At 40.7% G+C, this 22081-nt stretch overlaps 1 protein-coding gene across 1 annotated transcript in view; it reads right to left on the bottom strand.

Moving 5' to 3' along the window:
* Positions 1 to 22081, bottom strand: part of LOC310870452 (contactin-associated protein-like 2) — a 53581-nt gene that overhangs the window by 14723 nt on the left and 16777 nt on the right. The window contains exons 6-15 of the mRNA XM_083781681.1: positions 19995 to 20179; positions 16801 to 16944; positions 14210 to 14468; positions 13574 to 13723; positions 12817 to 12979; positions 9538 to 9644; positions 8015 to 8134; positions 6602 to 6717; positions 6076 to 6160; positions 905 to 1061 (exon numbers count right to left, since the gene is read on the bottom strand). Of these exons, the coding sequence (XP_083637807.1) occupies positions 905 to 1061; positions 6076 to 6160; positions 6602 to 6717; positions 8015 to 8134; positions 9538 to 9644; positions 12817 to 12979; positions 13574 to 13723; positions 14210 to 14468; positions 16801 to 16944; positions 19995 to 20179 (1486 nt within the window). The remainder of the gene's footprint in view (positions 1 to 904; positions 1062 to 6075; positions 6161 to 6601; positions 6718 to 8014; positions 8135 to 9537; positions 9645 to 12816; positions 12980 to 13573; positions 13724 to 14209; positions 14469 to 16800; positions 16945 to 19994; positions 20180 to 22081) is intronic.

Here is a 22081-nt window from a genome sequence, read left to right as displayed (position 1 = left end):
AGAGGGAAAGGAGAATGATTATGTAATCTAACAAGATACAGTATAGTTGAAAGAGAAGATTAATTAAAATAATCTGTCACGGTGCAGTATGAGCTATATCATGTTTGCACCTGCTATCAACTATACTGCCATGCTACAGTTAGCTGGCATATTACAAAGGGTTTTAGAGACAAGTGCAGCCTATGGCAGACATTGTGGTAGAAGTGCCCCTGATAGGATAATGGAGCATTGGCAGTGACATTTTTCTCCTGCCATGAGACATTGGGTAACTTTATTATGCTGTGCACAGCAAGCCAGTTGTATTAGATGTGAATGTCTTCATGAATTGCCTCTGTTGCATGCCAACTCCTGTTATGTAGAGTTTGCACACTGATTGATTGCATGCTCAAACCTGCAAAAAATAGTTCTTCAATAATGTTTAGCCCATTGACTCTGACTTGTGTTATACTTGACATTGGCGTCGACCCTCTTCTAAATAATTCAATCATCCCTATATTTTTCAAAAGCAGGATGAGGTTTCGACTTCCACTTAAGAGTTTTAAATGTTCTCCATGTATATAAAAAAGTTAAAAAAGGCAGTCTAATCATTATCATCCTATATGAAAATTGGTCACGTCAATTTGACTCACATAACAAACCCCATACGCATGTATGTCACTATGACTCATACATAACTATTGTATGCACATACATACTGTATACGAACGACTTCAGACTCAATTGTGCATTTTTGGCAAGGATAATATATCATATATTATCATAAAAAATTATAAAATAGTATACTGGAATACTAGTATTACTACTGCTAATAATAATAATAATAATAATATTGTAGGCTAGACTACTGTATGTAAATTATAACCTAATGCTACAATGTTCAAATGCAAAAATACAATCCACGCACCACTGCCGCTGGTCAGCATCACAGTTGCAGTAGTGTTTGGGGTTGGTACAGTTGCGCTCGATGCCACATGCACACTTCTGTATGCCGGGCCCCGAACCCCCCCAGTAAGAATGTCTCTCATTGGCTCTTCCCACCCACCAGCTGAATGGAACACCATCTGCAGAAAGGAAAACAAACAAGACATTTTTATTTTATTTTTATTTTACTTATATGCTGATATTTCTATGCTAAATGTAATCCTATTATCCTAGACTACTATCCTACTATGAATGAATACATTTTATTTATATATAGCACCTTTCCAAACATCTAGTTTAATCTGTCTGTAAAGCACAAAGTGCTTTACAGACAGATTAAAAACGCCAAACATCACAGACATCAAAACATCAAAGACATCAAAAACATAAAAACATCAAAAACATCAGAAACAACAAAACATAAAAAACAACAAAACATAAGACATAAGACAATCGAAGAAAATATTATAATGGTACATTTTAAAACGGCATTAGTCAGCTGGTAAACAGGTTTGTGCAACGAAAACTGACCTAAGCATGCATCCTTAGGATAAACACTTAACTGTAATGTAATGTTTTTTTACTATAGCCTACTATACTACTTTAAAATAAAACTAAGAAAACTCTGTCCTGTCCATCTGTCTAAACTCTAAACAATGGTCGTTGACCATTGGCATATGCAGGGAGTGAGGAAGCTGATTCTTCCCTTTCCCCAAATTGAATGTGTTTATTAGCATTTTTGTCTTTCATTGACAAAGATGCATACTGTATACATGACCAATATATCTATACAAAAAAAGCTCAAGAGCTTATTTCCATTGTCGTCATTCAAGTGCAAATGTGTGTGTGTGGGGGGGGGGGTGGGGGTGGGGTTGGGGGCGGGGTTGGGGGTGAGCGCGGGGGTAAAATCAATAATAGATGCATTCATACAATTTCAACATACTAGACAAGTACAATAGCAAAGATCAATATGGGCACTGTGAATGGAACCTGGTCCAGCTGCTATTCAGCCAGCTCTTTATGGAGGACTTGAAGTTTACGACGTTGCTAATTCCCCCCAGCATCCGTATTGTTGGGGAAGATTATGCAGAAGATAACGGATCGACAAGCTCACACAAAGCTTCTGATCTGCCAATTTCAGCAAAAGCTTTCCTCACAATAACAGAAAACAGAAAATACACTAGCATAGAGCCCTTGAGGGACACTCAACCTTAAGTGATTAAGGCAACAAATTCCACATAACTGAGTAAGTCTTTTCCTACAGCCTTTGAATCTGAAACTGGTACAAAGTCTGTGGAGGTGGAGCTCCCTTTGGTAGAATAACTGAAAAGTAATTTGGGTGGGTACCACCTTATTTACAATCCTGTGGATCCTACACATTTTAATATGTTATACTCTCTCCTCCTCTGAGACACTGAACCTGTCCAATTGATTCATCTTTATAGTAGCATGCTGTACCTGGGCTCAGGCCTATACACACTCACACACCAGCAGCAGAGAGAGAGCTGGTTGAAAATGTATACGGGACTTTGATTTAAACACGCAGCAAGTAGCACATCCAGCAATGCTGTGCTAGTGCACATAACCACTGTATAGACTTTGGTGCACCAATATGTGCATGCGTGTGGTCAATAAAGTGCAGAAGCTTTAATTACGCATTAATTGTGTAGGTAGCAACTAGCAACGCACAGCAGTCTTCAGCATGCGACAGTGACATAATGACCAATTGGCCTTTCCGATTAAAGCCTGATTTATACTTCATTTTGGCGTTGCGTAGGCTACAGAAAAGCTTATTTACAAGCTTAGCTCACAACGTGCTGCAATGCAAAAGATTTTGTGATCTGCTATTTTCGTAACACAACACTAGGCGCATGACAGAGTTTAATCTCACCATAAGTGATGCAATGTGGACCTACCGATGTGCTACTTGCACCTTATTGCGAACGCAGTGAGCCACTTACTATGACAGCAGGGGCTGAGTGTCTGTGTGTGTGTGTGTCACGCTGTGTGGTGTCACGCTGTTACACCACCGGCCCGCCACCAGAGGGCGCAGCTGTGGCACGCACGCACGCACGCACACACACACACACACACACACACACACAGGGCGCAGCTGTAGCACACACACACACAACCACACACACACGAGCTGCGTTCGCTTCACGCGTTTGCGCGTCTTACTTGTGTTTAACGTCATGTACATACTACATACCGTATCTGCTGGTTTTATGCTATCAGTATATTTCTTGAGATGTTTTGCTCTCTTTGACATGTTTCTTTAGTGGGTTTTTTCTTCTCCTTGCTCTCCCTCTCCCTGTCCCCTCCCCTCTACCGTTTCTGCTTCTAAAAAAGCAAAAACCTGTGATGCAAAGTTTATCCTTGATTTATGTCACTGCTAACGGTTAGCTGTTGGCATAAACGGTAAACACAGTTATGTTATCTGATCTTCTGGATCAAATGAACACTTGTTTAAAGCGCAAATAACATGCATTTTAAAACTGCTTTTAATATTTAATATCATATTGTCTATGTCCCTCAAAGTTATTTCTAATGGTTTGAGCCTCAATCACCACTCTGATATAACTAGTCCTTTTCATTTCTTTCTGGACTTTGAAAGCAGTTTTAGATGCAGTACCACAATGTCCTGAGGTGGTGGGGTGCTGATATGCAGATTATTTCATATTTGAGTCATTATAATACTGATGCTAGATAAAACCAGGCTTGTTTCCATTACATGCCAGCTTGGAAAATCAACAATGGTGGACATTGTAAACAAAGTGGAAATGCAAATTTGGAACTGAAGACTAAAGAAGAGGAGGAATTATACAAAGTAGGGTGAAATTGATGACATCATGATGAGACCAAAATCAGTTGAGCTGTTCCTGAGAGCAATATCCATTAAAGCACCTGTATGATATGAAAGCCTGATTGTTCAAAATTGGTTATTTGTGGGGATAGAAAACGCATATGGGAGCCCCAAAAACACAAAAGAAATGGAAAAAGTTGAATTTTATGTTATAGGTCCTTCTTTGCAATATTGGAAAAACATTTTCCATCTATTAGTAAATAACATTAATGCATATAATATTCAAAATCCAGCTGCCTCTTGTTGGCTAGCTGGCAGCCGAGCATATTGGAGAGTTGTGCCAATGAGGGTTCATGAGGGAAAATAGTGACCCATAGCCCATAGACTCCAGTGCATTCCCTAAACCTCCGGTTCAGGGCTTTGTCACTATTCGCCACTAGAAGTCGCTGTAGAAAACCGCCCGACGTATGAAGTGAACGGGAGTGACGCAACTCTCCTTATGTGACTCTGGCTGGCAGCCTTCAGTGATTAGCAGAGTGGTTCAGGCCGTCAGGCCAACGCTTTTAGCCTTTACAGCTGGTATGGGATCTCTTGGGTTTTAGGGGTTTGGGGGAGTATGGGACCTCTTGGGTTTTAGGGGTTGGGGGAGTATAGGACCTCTTGCATCTTCTCAGTCTCTTTTTAACCTTTTGGTATGAAACTTGATATCTAATTAGTTAACTTCAGTTGAGCTGTAATTACCAGTTGGCGGTGGCACTTACCTGTTGGCATCAGGTGTGTGTTGTAAATCCACACCTGATGCCAATCAAGTGAAGAGTGAACATGAGGAAGCCACCATGCAGAACGTGTTATTCAATCCAATGTGTTATACGACTATCTGAATTAAACTATACATCTCATTTGAACACGTTTTTGCTGGATTACTTAGATTTTAAATGAATGGAACCGGATTGGTGTTAAGTTGTCATTGAGACTTGGAACAAGTACTAGTGGAAACTGATATCAATATATGGACAATGAATATAGGGATGAAAATGTATCCTTCTCTGTCTCCTCTCTCTTTCTCTTTCTGTCTGAGACATTAAAAATGCAATGCTGAACAGTGTGGTGGATTGACCCAGAGCAGACCCGGGGCTAGCACGCACATGCACACACGCGCGCTCTCTCACTCACTCTCTCTCATACGCACACATGCACGCCCAAATATAGCCATAGGGGCCTAATGGGGATGGTGGTCAGAATTCTAACCAGACTGCAGATGAAGGCTATTTGCTTCAGTACCTGCAGTATTGCAAAATACAGCAATATCCGTGTGTTCATCTAACTCAGATATAAACATTATAACAATGTTTATGCAAATCCACAGTAGATGGTGACATACAGTACAGTACCAGCATTCCCACATGATGAACTCTACTGTAGATCTAACCCCATTTCAGACTAATGTAGAAATGAACTAGATAAAGTGCCTCTCGGGGCACAGGTCTCCACCAGGGCAGGTCAGGTTGTGGCCTCCTGGTGGCGCTATATTAGGCCAATGTAAAAAGGGTGCCATTTCTTCTTACGCCTTGGATGGCAATTGGATTATTTGAGGCATTTTGTTCCAAAAATGTGTTTTGCAGACACCCACCTGTTGGTGGAGCTATAACAGGCCAATGTGAAAAGGGTGGGATATATTCCTCATCCTAGTAGGAAAGTCTGTGAAAGATTTTACGTAAATTGCACGCTGCGTTCATGATTTGAGGCTTTTTGTTCGAAACTTTGAAAGCCAATGTTAGCCAATTAGGATGGAATATGAAATATCAGACAGATCTGTCTTGAACACTTGACTATAGAGATAGTGTGTAACACACAAAGCCTCCTGATGGCGCTATATCAAGCCGTTCTGGAAAATGTGGGGTAGAGGTTCATCGTTGACATCCAGGTAGTGTGCGTGCAATTTGGCACAGACCCTATTACAGACGGAAGGACGCACGCAGGACGCACGCACGCACACACAGTCACACACACACAGACGGAGTGCCAAACATACTCTCTCCCCATGCCTTCGGCCTGGTGGAGACAATAATAGTCAAGACATTGCCTCTTTCTATGACCAACACTAATACAACTTCTTTCAAAGATTCCACAATTTAGCATTTGTTGAAATCGGATTTGACATTGACATAATGTCACCATTTTGGCATTAACATCCAAGAGCTTTGACGGATATGACACAACATCTGCAGCATAACATCAAAATATTTTCACCATTAGACTGACTGTATTGTCTTTTTACTGTGATAGTGTGATCATGACAGATCAAACAGCTTATTTGTACAGCTCACAGATTCAGACAGTAATGTTACCTGGAGAGTTGAGCAGGCGAGACATGCGGCAGGTGTAGGCAATGTGTTGTTCACAGTACTCTGCACTGTTGGTGATAGACCACACCTAGTACACACACACACACACACACACACACACACACACACACACACACACACACACACACACACACACACACACACACACACACACACACACACACACACACACACACACAGGGAAAAGTATATTAACCACATTAACCCTGGCATCCCTATTTTGGGCATGTCATAAGCGATAATTCTCAGAAATAGCCTAGGCCTTAATCATTTATACTCGCGCTGTGAAAATTGGCCATGCACTATCCTGTCCATCCTGTACTGTCCTGTACTGTCTGTTGAAGACTATTAAAACATTTATTGTGATAATTATTCCAGACTGGGTGCCATTAAAGAAATCTTTGAGTGTTTGTACACTCCAAAGAGTAGAGTAGTAAATTAGCACTTACAGATGTAACATAGACAAAAACATCAAGCTGAAATTCCAAAGGCGACATTTTCTCCAAACCTGTTCAGCAGTCATATTGTAGCTGAGCTGCAGCACTGCCTTGCCCTCCTGGTCAGAACTGGTCACTGATGTCTGAGGAGACAGGTTGTTCTTTACTGTGGTCCAAACAGTGTCTTCTGAAAATCACAAAACATACCATATCAGGGGAGCTATATATCATCTTCAAATTGAGCTGTCTTGTACTCTGTCTAGAATATAGTTTAAAGGAGTAGCACTATGAATCGCGTTGAAAGATAAATGCACAGATGAAAATAGAGACAATTTGCTCAGATCTTCAGCTTGCTGTCCACCAGAGGAAATACAGGCTGAATACAGATGAAAGTAAAAGGCTGCCTCCATTCAGCACTAGACTCAGGAAGGTTAAGTCCTGGCCTTTCAGCAATTACTGACAGTCAGCACTGTCAGACAGACACCTGCGCTTGATTCAAACTCCAATAAAAGGGATGAGCTGCACTAGGCGCTAGTCTGCCTCCAAGAAGGCATATTAAAGTCTGGAATAAAAGGTGGTGTGCAGTTGCTTGGATGACATGTTGCAGATGGATAGCGAGGAGGGGGCCTGTGAGTGGTCTATACCACCTTGCCTGATTTAATTCAACTCCATTTATTGCTGGTGATGCCTGATGGGAAAAGAAAAAAGCTATTCTGTGGAAATCCAAACTCCAAACTATTCTGCACCAGCAAATTATAGCCACCTGCACAGCTGTGAATCTATTATGCTTTGTTCCGTTGTTCTGGATAAATAATAGTAGGCCTATTCTTGTTTCAGAAACATGCATGAACGTTTGCGTGGGTCAGGAAGTATTTAGTAATTTACTAGTGATTCCAGACATTGAGCTTATTAGAGGGCCAGTTAAGTCCCATGCAGCCCAAAAGCTGCATTTATGTAGTACAATTTCCTTTTATTTTTATGGACAACCAGAGATATTTGAAAATGGTGTGCAACCAATAGATGGGATGGTGCTGACTGTCCTAGTGCAGTGGTTCCCAAAGTGGGGTCCGGGGACCCACAGGGGTCCTTGAGGGAGTTCCAAGGGGTCCCCAGCTAAACCAAATTGAACCTTATGGGTCTGTAACTCTGACAGTGTACAACCATTTGGTTCCATTTGTACACTCTCAGAGTTAAATTAATATTGATTTTACAATATAAATTGGGGTCCCAGCGATAGAAATGCCATTAAATGGGGGTCTGTAGACTAATATGCATGTCAAACTTGGGGGGTCCTTGAAATTAAACGGCTGAGACGGCTGCTAGAGACATAAAAATCTTCTCGTATGGGGGTCCCTGGCATATCTTTTCAAATGGGGGTCCGCAGGCTAATTAGTGTCAATTAGGGGGTCCTTGACATGAAAAAGCTTGGGAACCCCTGCCCTAGTGGGTCTCACAGAAACACATTTCCAAAAAGGAGCATTTACCTGTCATGTCACAGTTGACCCTGAAGGGAGCGAGGGGTCCACTGCCATCCGGGTCAATCCAATAGTTCCCTGAACCTTTACCCAGATGTTTGTATTCCTCACAGGACTGCTCATACACAGCTAGAGGACACAACACATTCAGCTCAGTGAGAACAGTGTCTGTTTGTGTGACATCCCTCAAATTTTGATGGTTATGAATGATTTAGGGTTACAATTATGAAAATAGAGTTTGCGATATGGTTACAATTTAAAATTAAAACAAAGTGCAAGAGTTAGGAAGGATTCCAGTTAACATCCATCTACATAAGCAACATGCATCCGCATTTGTGGACAAACAAGTCTGAGTAAGTCTATGTAAATAACATATGTGTATTATGTGAGTAAGCAAGTAAGCAATATAGGCCTACTGCATGTGCACTTGGATCCATGGCCAGGTGTCATAGGAAAATTGAGGGTAGGATTAGGCATTGGGGTGAGGGGTTAAGTTTAGGGTTAATGTTTAAGGTATGGGATAGGTTAGGTTGGGCCAGCAGTTTAATTGAGAACTTATTTTGTTAGTGACAAATTGGTTTCTGATGTCCTCACAAAGGTATTATAATTCTCTGCTGTCCAGAGGAAATGTCCTAACTCCAAAATGTTCATTTTTCAGATAATTAAAAAATATACGTTTTAAGGAAATGAAAAAAAAAAAACATATATTTTTAAACGATGCAATACTGCCTCATCAAAGTTGGTGTGACTTTAGCTATTGTCAATTACTTGCATGAGAAGGAGAGAGCTGGTGGAGTTAGCTGTTTTAGCAGACAGTTTGAGGGTCCAATGGAGTTAAGAGGTTTAGTCCTATGCATTTTGTTTTACTACTTTCCATTTGTTCAATATTTTCGAAACAACACACAGACTTAAAGGGTGTTCAATAGCCCTTGTTGTGATTATATCCATGCTGTCAGAATGGCAGCCGCTTGGTGGACATTCCCCATTCCCTGCATCCACAATCACACATGTGTTTGCCATCACACCACTCGACTCATTAGCCAATCACAGTTTAGGTGTGCCACATATAACCAGCAACTCACTCCACACTCCTCAGTCTCCAGCCTTCACACAGGCAACATGCAGTGCAGAACCTGCAGCTCTCACTGAGTACCCTACCTACAACACCTCACTTCTCTGCAGCCGTGCGTCCTTGACCAATAAATCACGGTTTCACAGAGAAATAAACATGACTTGTTAAATGTACCTTGGTGTCACAACCATCTCTTAAACAAGCACAGAATATTTATTAGCCCTGATTTATGGAATAAAATCAAAAACCTCAAAAATGGAGTTATGAGGTTTCCTCCGGACAGCATTATGTAAGACATATGTGTGTGGCTTTGTTCCAAGTCCTCGGCTAGGACATTGGCAAGCTTATAATTGACATGTCGGATGACTTTGGAGTAAATTCTCAATGCATCTGGAAGCCAGTGCCAGGTGTTAGGGTCAGGGGGCTCGGGTACTGTGTGCACTGCAGCACGTGTACTCACGGGCGTGGCAGGTGGCTCCCGTGTATCCTGTGCCATTGCAGTAGCAAGTGAAAGTGTCCCACGTTTGAGAACAGTAACCGCCATGCTCACATTGGTTAGGGACACACCTAGTACACACACAGAAAGAGGAAAAGAGAGGGACACTGGTTAAATGTGTAAACGTATGCAGAAACAATTTCTCATTCCAAATAGCCTGTATTAAAGGGATTGTGACATTAAAAAAAAGGTTTTGGAATTGTTCTTGTTTTTTTTAGGTTTTCTAATCTCAATTGCACCCAAAAAACATGAACTTTTAACATTCAGTAGATTTTCTGTGATCTGGGGTTTTCTGGCTCAAACAGGTGCTCTGATTTGCCGGCAGTAAGTGACATCACTTACTGCAAATCCCATTATATGTCAATGGGATTTGCCAGCAGATGTCACTGTTTCACTGTGTTGCCTGTTTTCATTGTAGCTCAAAAGGCCCAAAAAACCCCAAAGAAAACTTCTGACCACAGAAAATCCACTGAATGTTCAAAGTTCAGGTTTTTTGGGTGTAATTGAGGTCATAAAACCTAAAAGAAAAAAGAAAAATAAATGAAAATGAATGTCATAAAACCTTTAAACAATTTTAATGTTCAACTCATATATGCATGATCTTAAACAAATTTGCTCTAATAAAATTGCTTAGTTCTCGTCCTGCCTAACAACTGAAGTAGCATCTAAAAGGTTCTCATTTTCTATCCGTCTTTCCAGATAAACACAAACAATCATAAATCCTACAGATGAGTGCATGTTTAATCATGAGACGGCTCCGTATGGCTGTTTAATCAACTTCCAGCACTCCAGCACTACATGTTTTGTTAGCAGAGATGAAGACAACTGTCTTCATCTGAAGCATCTGTTCATTTGTTCGATTCATCACTGATCCTTCTCACTCATTGTTTAAAGGACTACTTCACCACTTTTCAATTTATCTTCATATAATTGGTCCTCACTAATGTTCATGCTACATTTTTTTCTACTCCGTCTGTGTCTCATATAGGAAGGCTTTGGGCAGTTCAGAAACCCGTCCACCAGTGACATCATCGTTAGGCAGATATATGTTTTTAAACAAGATTAATATATATATATTTAGATTTTTATTATCATGAGAACGATGGCTTCCAATATCATATTGCAACTTTTCAGGAATAGAAAGCCTTCCGTTTCTATTAGCTTCGATTCCCCATCGATGATGTCACTGGTGGACGGACGCGTGTCTGAACTGCCCACAGCCCTCCCATGAGACACAGACCGAGTAGAAAAGAATGGTGGTATTGTATCATGAACATTAGAGGACCAATTATATGAAGGCAGGTTGAAAATTGGTGAAGTGGTCCTTTAAGACAGAAACTCATGCTCATGCAACAGTTCAGAGAGCTTTATTTTCAGCTCTCATCCAATCTGCCATTTTAGCTGTTAATCGACCCAACAAAGGATTGATGGTAAGGATAAATAATAGTAGGGAAAGGATATCGACCACTTAACTGCAGCATCCCTGATTGAAGTCCGGCTACAGACCTGTATCTTTCCTTCACCCTACTCTTATCTGCCTCAATTCCCTGTCTCTCTGGGATCCTGTATTGCACTAAAACATTTAAAGACTAAATAAAGTTGTTGTTTATATAGGCATTGTATTCAAGACTGTCTAGTGAAAATAGTTATTTATTTAGTTAATTAGTTAGTAACTAGTGTTAATATATTTTTAAATAAATGCTTATACAATACATTACAATATTTTGGGCATCCCAACATATGATATTGAATTGGGGATTTTCCTATTATATTCTTCCCTATTATATTTCGAACATGGGCATTTCCCATCTGATCTTGAAAGTTTACGAGAGTTGACCAATCAGAGCTAAACTGTGCCACACATCTTGTAGTACTCTACACCCTCTAATTCCTTACAACTCTGAGAGGAGCCTTTGCTGTGCTGGTTTCAAACAAAACAGGACTTCCTCAAAGCCTGTGATCAGTCTTGCAGACTGAACTTGAACCCCACCATGAATACAGTGGTGGGCTGTGAGCAACTGAGCTCGCCCAGACTCATGAATCAATGGATTTTCCCAGTGTTCAACAGCAAAATCTATTGCATCTTCTCCCTCCCTCTTTCTCTCTCCATTGTCCCTCTGTTTCACTCTCTCCTCTCTCTCTCTCTCTCTCTCTCTCTCTCTCTCTCTCTTTCTTTTTGCAGTCGTACAGTTCTCTTTGCATAGTAATTAAGTATATTAGTGCTGAAAAGTGTTGTGGATTGTAGTGTAATGTTGTGCAGTACAGTGTAGTATAAACAATTCTCTCAGGATGATAGCCGTTAACTCGGATGCAAGCTCCTATGCATGTACTGTACGTGATTCCTTTTAACTTAATGCGACCAAGCACAAAGGGACTTATTGGTCCCTTATTGTATTTGTCTGTTGTTTTTCTTCCTCTCCTCCTCCTTCCGCCAAAAATAGCAGTTTTAATGAACCGTTTGACCATCAGCAATACGACTTGGATACACACATATGCCGAACAATGTTCGTTTCTGACTTTTGACCTCTGACCTTTAGATCACCTGCCATTTTGAATGATATGAAAAACAGTTAAAGTGTATCTCCTCCCGGTAGATCAAAATGCACGAAAACTTCTACATGGGAACTTTGGACCTGGCCAAAGAAATCGGGAGTAAATCTTGTTACGTGAAAATATGAAGGTTTTATGAGCCAATGAAAATTGCAGTTTTATGAAAATTATTTCTGTCCCTAATACTATACATGCAGTGTCAAACTTTACAGTATGGTAGAGGGTCATGCCAAATGGCACTGAAACCATTCTTACTCTAATTGGCCAAAGATGGGCAATCGTTTGAAAATGAAACCTTTGAACAGGCATAACTCATGTCTCGTTTGTTCTACACACAATCTATGGACCATTATCTGAAATCCTAGTTGAAGAGAAATGTGTACGTAAAAAAATGTAAAAGAAAATATAGCTGCAAGCAGCAATAACAGGCTCTTTGAACAGGCATAACTCATGCCTCGTCTGTCTGTCTGTTTACATGTATGTATGTTTGGGGTACGAACAGCTGCAATACCACTGGGTGACCTAAAGTGGCACTGTTGAGCAGCCTAAAAGGGCTTATTGCTTGATCTTGTCTTATCGCTGCTTGCAGCTATATTTACTTATTGACATTCTTCCCCAGTAGAGTGGTTTTAGTACACACACTCAACATGTGTCCCGAATGTCAGCCATGTTAACACTAAGAACGCTTCCTACCTATCTATGATGGCACACATGTCTAAGCTGACGTTTTCAAAGGTTCCGATTGTGCCTTGCTCAACAGCTCGGAGGTCAGCCAGCTGGTCATCCACGTGAATCATTTGCATGCAACCCTGGAACGGCCGCTGCAGTGGGGGCGTGTTTGTACGCAGGAAATAGCCTGGAAAAGATACAATGGTAAAAGTCACTATATGCACTGTCACAGTATTCATTTTGAAAAAAGTTAGATTTAGTTTTAGTCAGTCTTTTGAATACAATTGAATATATCTAAACCCACATGAATATTATGGATAGACCTTTGCTGCATGAATGCTGATTGGCTGTCTGAAATAATTGATTGCCCTCATATATCAATAAGTATTGACATATTTGCCTGACTTGAAAATACTGTACGCAAGGTAGGAGAGTGTTAACTTAAAATAATCTAAAATAAAGTTATCCCAGAGAAATTCACTGTCAAACCATCTGTCCCAGGCACATTGGACGGATAGTTTGCTAATTGCATCATCCAATTATTCTATTGATAGCTCAGTGTCAGGAATAAATTATGATCAATTATGGTAAAAATGTCTTAACCACTTTAACCTTGTCTTCTCTACTTGTCTGGGCCTGTCTTCCCTATTTCTAAAGATTCTTTATAAAATAGCAGATCCTGTAGAGCGTGTAGATCAGCTATTTTAGAAACTTTTTTGATAATTGGGCCTAAGTGGTTCAATGGCGTGAAGAAGGCCCTCGGCCTGGATTGCATGATTACCTCCAAAATAGTACGTCCCCCCAGTTCTGATCTGGATTGGGATGGCCGTTCGGACGGTGGACGCCTCGTCTCCATCAATAGTTAACATGGCGTAGTTCTCCAAGGCACTGAGATGGACACTGTGCCACTGGCCGTCATTCAGACTGGTGCCTGAGGGGACAAACCGTTAGCTTGACTTCAGTTCACCAGGAAAAATACAACAACTGGATTTTACGGTGTACTACCAGGTGGCATGAAATAACGAAAACGCTGCAGTTCTCATTAATGTCTCTTTACTGTATTTCCCCTCCTGCTGGTTGCAAAATAATTTTCATTCCTATAAAGTCAATGGATTTTGATTTGGGATTTGACCAGGCTAAATTTACACTTGTGTTTGTGTTTCATTACCTTTCATTACAATGTGTTATATGACCTTAATTACATCCCCCAAAAAACTGAACATTGAATATTCAGTGGATTTCCTGTGGTCTGGGTTTTTTCTGAATGATAAAATGGCTCAGAAAAGTGCTGTGATTGTCCCGTGGTGGACTTTGACGTAATAGTCTGTTTGCTATAGCCTGACATTCGTTTCTGACATATTTTGTAATGGTATATAGCGATTCAGGGCTGGAGCCAGGCTAACTGTTTGCTGCTCACCTGACGAGATATCGATGCGCGTGTTCTTGGTCTGCGTGACGTTTATGTAGACCGTCACCTTGCCGTCCGTCAGGCCCACCTCCACCACTCCGTCTGCCAGGGCTGTGTACATCAGCAGGCCGCTGGGGTTCCACGTGCGGAAGAACAGACTGACGGACAGCGTGTCACTGTCTCCCTGTCCTGGCAGACGCAGGAAGGACGACGAGTTGAAGAAGACGGGAAAGGACTGAGACTCGGCACAGGAGAACGTCAGGTTACGCTATAAGATGGGGAGGGAATACAGAAATGAACCAATTAAGACCTGAGGCTGATTCTAAAAGATGTCTTCTAAATCCCGACAGTTTTCTGAAAAACTTATGTTTCTATGTCAGTGGTTCTCAAACTACTTTATGTCAAGGACCCCCAGAAGCAAAGATTCTAGTTAAAAACGTTTGCTGTGAAAGAATATATACATATATTCAAAGATTTGAACATGTTTTAAAAAATAGCAGGTCTACAAGCTCATAAGTTGTATATCTGCTATTTTTCAACAGCTAAAGTTTAAAATAATGGTTAAAGATAAGGTGACACAGATGCGTTCCAGGTCTTAATAAGTTATGCTTTACTGATTGAGTGTGTAACACTGCTACATAAATGATATAATTCAGATACTGTATTATGTAAATATTTAAATTTGGCCAATAGGATTGTGGGTGAGTGCATGAAACTGAAGGCTATGTCATTTTTATGGCATGCAGTAAACGGGTTTAATTGAACAGGGATGGAAGAAGTATGACTCATGCGCTCTTACCAGAAACTGAATGCATTGCTTTGTTTTATTTTGTGAATCAGTTTGGAATTTCACCCGAGTGATTTGATTTGGGATTTTTCCCCCTCAACATTGCTGATCATTGAAAAGGCCTTTTTGTTTCTTTGAATGCATCCCTTTTTCCTCAAGTTGAAAGGGTTATGCTTCCCAAAAGGGATGCTGGAGGCTAAGCCTTTACACACAGTCTTGACTAGCAATGCTATTCTCAGAAGACATGTCATACAACACAACAATCAAAAGCAAGAGAGACCACATAATTTTTGAATGGCTTGGCAGCCTCCTACTGTATATGTCAGAATCTCTATATAATGTTATATTCCACTCTGCCAACTGAGATCCATACAGCAGGCTTATTAAATATTCACAAGGGCATTTGAAAGAGAACCACGAGTGCTGGTTCTTCTATGCTCCTAAAATATGGAATACCCTGCCTAATATTTGAGGAGCAGGAATTTTAAAAGGTAATTTACTGGTATGTCGAATGCTGAAAATAGCAGATCTACAAGCTCATAACACATCCCATCCATGACACGTTGTGAGCTTGTAGGGCATGTCAATGTCATTATTGTGAAACTTTTCCGAACATTTCCCAAAATGTTCCAAAATAGAGATAGTGTCCATCTCAAGAGAGAGCAGGCCTGCGGCATGAGCCGTTTATTGTTCAATCAATAATCAGCAGCAGGGGAGCATAAAATACAATACACATAATGCATGTTCTCTGTGTAATCCAGCACAATGCCCCCTGGCTTCCATTCACTGTCTTCCTCTCAGCTTTCTAAGCGATCTAAATAAAGAGAACATACAAAAAGCCGCTGGACAGCATTTTTGTCTCATATCCAGCCATCTCGATCAGAAGGCAGTTGCAACACAACACCAGGAACTCTGTCAGACATAGGCTAAAGCAAGCCAGCTATACGCTTGGTAAATCCATTAAGTGGCGAAGGCTAAGAAGCTTGGAAGACTGGGAATCAATATCGAAGCCTGGAAATCCATAGACCTTTCTGCTTCACGCATCATCAGCACTGTGTTGGCAACCGAGGTTGCAATTGTTTCTCTTAAGAGGGCCTCAACCTCCCCTCGATGGTACATCTGTTGGGCAAGCTCTGTGCTTAATATATAAACTATGCAGCACTAATAATAATCTTTTTTTTGTGAGTGGGATTCCTCACATCCGTAGCAAAATGCTCTTTTATCAATGCTCTCCGTTGTGGCTCTTTTGTTCTAAACATTTCCACATAGGCAACTGCCAAACCCACTGATGCACCCGGAGACTATGGATGTACGCAGAATAAATTAATCAATGTCATTTTGGTTTGCGTTTACTTCCATAACAGCGCCTTCTGGCATTGTCTCTTCTGTGTTGTCTCAATTAACTAATAACCCATTACACCAATACCCAATAATGCCAAATAATAACTACAACAATTGTGATAATAATATAAATATACAAACTAAACAGTGAGGATGCCTACACTCTATTCGTTGCATTCTGTGGGAAGTATTTTATAAAGAGCCGTAGGTGTGTAACTACAGACAAAGTGTGGCAACTTGGCAAGCAGTAAACCCGGTGCGACTACTCAAGAAACTAACGGCACCCACAGTATACGTGACTTGTGTGTGACTGTCTGAGGCCAATAAATAGGCTACTAAAGCAAACTTAAATCTGCCCGATATCTGTCGATCCACACCCCCAGTAGCCGCTGACGTAATACCCTTGTGTTATACCAATACAGTTTGACTTGAACACACACAGACAGAGAGGCAGGCAGGGGAAGTGTCTTACAAAGCTGGAGGTGTCCACTCTCTTCCTGTGGATCAGGCTGGTGATGTTGTCTCCATTGTATGTGATTCCCTCCATGCAGCCCACAAAGTTCTCTCGTCCTCCAGAGCTGGGCTTTGATGACACTGGCAAGCCTCCAAAATTAATCTGTGTGTGGCAGAAACACATGATCACACTTAGGCCTATTTGCCATGCGTTAGATGTAGGCCTACTATTAACTAGGAGCTAGAGATTGAGTATGGTTTAAATTTAGTCACAGCAAAACACTCAATGTTACACTTTCTGCTATGCACATTATTTGAACACACAAAACACAATGTGTTGTGTATGATTCATGTGTGTAAGGAAGAGTTCAAATGTCCGTGCAAAGTTTCACAAATTGGATGCTTCGGACATGAGACACTGACAGACAGGGGCATATAGTCTCAGCCACGCCTTCAGCTTGACAGAGACATGACTTAACACTTGACTTGAACTTGCAGTGAAAGACTTACAAAACGGCTCTGTATTTTGTTCAACATTTTTTAAGGAATTGAGGTTACTTTAACCTTCTGCACTGGCATACTAAACATTGCTAGTATTATGCTGTAGCATATGCTGTTCCTTATTTATGTTCAAGTTTATGAGAAATTGTTATTACTATATTCTGCCCAATTGCGTTACAATGATCAATCTAAGACAACACGCATGATAGACTGGCATTATGTAAGGTATGAGATTAGTATTTTAATTCAAGTAATCTAGTGTACAATATACACACTATGTTTTTGTATTATTTTGCAGTACTAGTAAGAAAGAAAGAGAGAATGAAATGTATTGAAGGCACCTGGACTCAGCTATTTAATAAATGGAATTCGAAAGAAAATGCTTATCACCTCAAACTGTCACGAATCTGTTGACCCTGAAGCACTCGGGGTGAAACTGCAGTGCATTGTAAATTGTTTCAAAACAGGACACTCACCACAGTCTACTTCTTGAGCTATCAACACCTGAGGGATTTGTTCAGGGTCTGCATTATCCTCACACTGAAGGCTATATATTGTTTCATTTCATGATGTATAAACCCTGCTTATCCCATTGTGTATTCACCATGTTGAGTGGAACCATGTTTACAGACAATAAACCCGAGATAATGGCACTGTGCCATGGCTCTCTGCATTCCACTCAGTGTTATTGTTTTGTTGCCTGACACTTTGCCGCTATGAACTTTGCCGGTGTTGAACTTTTCTATGTCTCTGATAAGTATCTACTCAGTTTATGCTTTAAGTTTATTTCCTAACCTTCATAGAGAAGGTCGAAACGATTCCAATCAAAACAAATTGACAAACACTGCAGTAGAGCTGACTATGATGCAGTGCAGCATTTCTACAGAGCCAACTTGTACAGAGCTGAACATTGCCTTCTGCAATGGTCCTATGGGCAATGGATCAGTACTAAATAGACACAATAACATGTTTTCTGTTCTGCCACACTGGACCGTTTCCCTTACAGTTGCAGTAAACTGCAACCCTCATTTATTGATTGCACGCCTTGATACATTCAACATGTACAGGTACAGTATACTACATTCTGTAGACACTCATTCTGTACACATTCTGTAACTAGTTGTATATGGTGCAACTTTGGCACATACAGTATCATACAAAACACTATACTGTGTAGTGATATTACTACAATAAAATGTAATTGAAATATAAGGTATTTAGTAATATACCAATTGGTGACTGAATAGCTCTGCAATTGTATTTTGTTTGTAGCTGCACTTTGCTGCTGGATTGTTAAAATTTCACCGCAGGGAACTGAGTTTTATTAAAGATATTTCCTCACCTTGATGTTATCCGGTGCTTCTCAGGGCACTGGAGAATCCCACCAATTAAACGTGATATGATAGTGATATGTATTGCAAGGAGACATTTTGGTCTCAAATGTTATTATCCCAGACCACTGCAAATATAAACATCAAGGGGACAGAGTTGTCAGTCCTCGTTGTTGATGCAATGTTCCGAGTTGATCCGAGTTGCTGATGAGTCTGTGCTATTATCTCTGTCTACTACTGCCGTTATCTTTCCCCCCACATCAGAGTACCATTGGGTCCAGAATCAATAAAACATGGTGTCCTTCAGGAAGCCAATGGATCAGCCTTAACATCAGCCTGAGAGTATTCACCTGCTTCCATTTGCTAGATTAAGAGATTGTGGCAGTGAGTTATAGTTTGCCAGTATAGAAACTTCATCTGTCATTGCCATAATTCATGCAGCATTGTGTAGCCGTGTCACCCTGCCTGCGACTACTGTGACTACTGTAGCTGGAGTGCATTACTCATACAATCAATATTCATTTTGCAATATCTTGTCATGCTGTATGTTGGCTAAACTGTGTTCTCAATGTATGCCTCATATACTGTATGACTTAACATTTGCCATGACTTTCACACTGGATCCTGGCTTTTTGGTTCCATTTCATCAATGTAAAGGTTTGCTTTATCTGTTAATGTGTTTGAAGGTAGCTATGTTAATATACACTACTTTAGTATTTAGGCACATATATTGACAGCAAACTCAATTTCAGTGAAAGTACTGACCAGATTTTTATCATGTAAACAGTCTATAAGAATCTTGACTTTGGCAATGATACTGTAGCAATGTGGTATGGCAATCTTAATGTAAAAGGAAGAAGCAAGCTGCAGCAAATAGTGAACCTAGCCTCAAACATAATCGGGAAGAGACAGAAACAATTAAGTTGTATCTACAAGGAAGTACTTCCAAAATAAAGCTGTCAAGATAATGACCAAAAGCTAACCGTAACATCTTTAAAAATTCCTTCAATCCTAATGCCATTAAGGCACTAAATGATACCATGTTTCGCTAGATTTGTTTTGTATTTGCCACTGTTGTCCTGCATTTTTGCCATGAAAATAATTGTGTTTAAAAGTGTTGTTGCTGTTGTTGTTTTTTTGTACCGTTGTTTGAGACCACGGACAAATTTCCACACGTCGGCAATAAATGAAATTAATTAACTAACTGTTTGTCCAAGTCTTCGCTGACTGATTTGCATCAATTGTTAAAGTTATATTGTTGTGTTACCAGTTACCACAGCACCTGACCAGATGCAAAACAATTCCTGAAATTACTTGGCAATAAATCGATCCTTACTATTATTGCATAATTATACTTTATTCATTAATTGTGTCTTAATACCTCATAGTCGAGATCCAGGTGGTCAAAATCTCCGTTAGTCCTGAACTGCTGGGTGTGGTGGTCCAAGGTGAAGTTCACGTTTCTGCGGTAACGCTCTATGACGACGGTGTGCCAGTGATCATCATCCAGAAGGCTACCGCTGGTTACGGAGGTGTGACCCTGGATGGATCCATATTGGTTGCTGCCTGGAGATGAGATAGTAAATCAAATCAAAAAAAATCTCAAAAATATTGTATTAATCCTTGGGAACGTTGTGACTTCACTGTGACGTCACATCCTCATGGCTGTTCTACAACAGTTCTCTGTGTCACCACCTGGTATGGGAACTGTTCTACAACAGTTCTCTGTGTTACCACCTGGTATGGGAACTGTTCTACAACAGTTCTCTGTGTCACCACCTGGTATGGGAACTGTTCTACAACAGTTCTCTGTGTCACCACCTGGTATGGGAACTGTTCTACAACAGTTCTCTGTGTCACCACCTGGTATGGGAACTGTTCTACAACAGTTCTCTGTGTCACCACCTGGTATGGGAACTGTTCTACAACAGTTCTCTGTGTCACCACCTGGTATGGGAACTGTTCTACAATAGTTCTCTGTGTCACCACCTGGTATGGGAACTGTTCTACAACAGTTCTCTGTGTCACCACCTGGTATGGGAACTGTTCTACAACAGTTCTCTGTGTCACCACCTGGTATGGGAACTGTTCTACAACAGTTCTCTGTGTTACCACCTGGTATGGGAACTGTTCTACAACAGTTCTCTGTGTCACCACCTGGTATGGGAACTGTTCTACAACAGTTCTCTGTGTCACCACCTGGTATGGGAACTGTTCTACAACAGTTCTCTGTGTCACCACCTGGTATGGGAACTGTTCTACAACAGTTCTCTGTGTCACCACCTGGTATGGGAACTGTTCTACAATAGTTCTCTGTGTCACCACCTGGTATGGGAACTGTTCTACAACAGTTCTCTGTGTCACCACCTGGTATGGGAACTGTTCTACAACAGTTCTCTGTGTCACCACCTGGTATGGGAACTGTTCTACAACAGTTCTCTGTGTCACCACCTGGTATGGGAACTGTTCTACAACAGTTCTCTGTGTCACCACCTGGTATGGGAACTGTTCTACAACAGTTCTCTGTGTCACCACCTGGTATGGGAACTGTTCTACAACAGTTCTCTGTGTCACCACCTGGTATGGGAACTGTTCTACAACAGTTCTCTGTGTCACTCACCACCTGGTATGGGAACTGCACGGTGAACCAATAGGATCCACCGGCTGTTTTCGCCGGCAAATTTGAATCTGCCCCTCTAGACCAGACCTCATACTGGCTGGGGCAGGCTAATAATTGGATACTCTCTCCTTATTGGCCAGGAATTGGTAACCTGTATTTATTTATTTATATATATTTATAACTTGGTATTTTCTATTTATCAAAGACCCCTGTAACATTCAATGATTACTATCACAATATGGTGGTTTAACCTTTTAACAAAAAAGGTTTTAACCCCGAAATATCACTTACCCTACCTTTAATATTCATGATCATTAAGGGTTTTTTTTTCTGCAGAATCATAATTCTTATTTTACATACTGTGTACGGTAACAAATCTCACTCCAAAGTTCTTTCACTTAGCTATTGCATGTTACCTTCTGCTGTACTCTAAGCTATCCCATGATATAAGCTTACCCAGATTGTAGCTGAGCTATGCTATGCTGGTCTTGTTTGTATATATGCAAGTAATAGCAATATAAATCTGGCTAGCTCTGTAGCTCATAGTGAACACCGTAAACAAACAGTCAGTTGTCTCCGTTTAAGCGTTGCGTAACAGAATGGAAATAAGCTCACTCACACGCAGCATCACACACCCGTGTTGCCTGGGGTAAAGAATTGAAACGACACTGAAACTAATGGCTGTATCTGAGTTGTAGCCCAGCTACAAAAGAGCCTAAACCCAATTGTAATTAATTTACTACAGTGGTTCTCAAAGTGGGTCTGGGGACCCACAGTGGTCTTTCAGGGGTGGGCAATGAAAAATAGTTATTATAGCAACAAAATAATTTAAGGGGAGGGTGATATTT

Source organism: Protomyctophum parallelum (assembly GCF_964188405.1).
Source record: "Protomyctophum parallelum genome assembly, chromosome: 14".
NCBI classification, from domain to species: domain Eukaryota; kingdom Metazoa; phylum Chordata; class Actinopteri; order Myctophiformes; family Myctophidae; genus Protomyctophum; species Protomyctophum parallelum.
The sequence above is the reverse complement of the archived record's forward strand: the minus strand, read 5'-3'. Positions and strand labels throughout refer to the sequence as shown.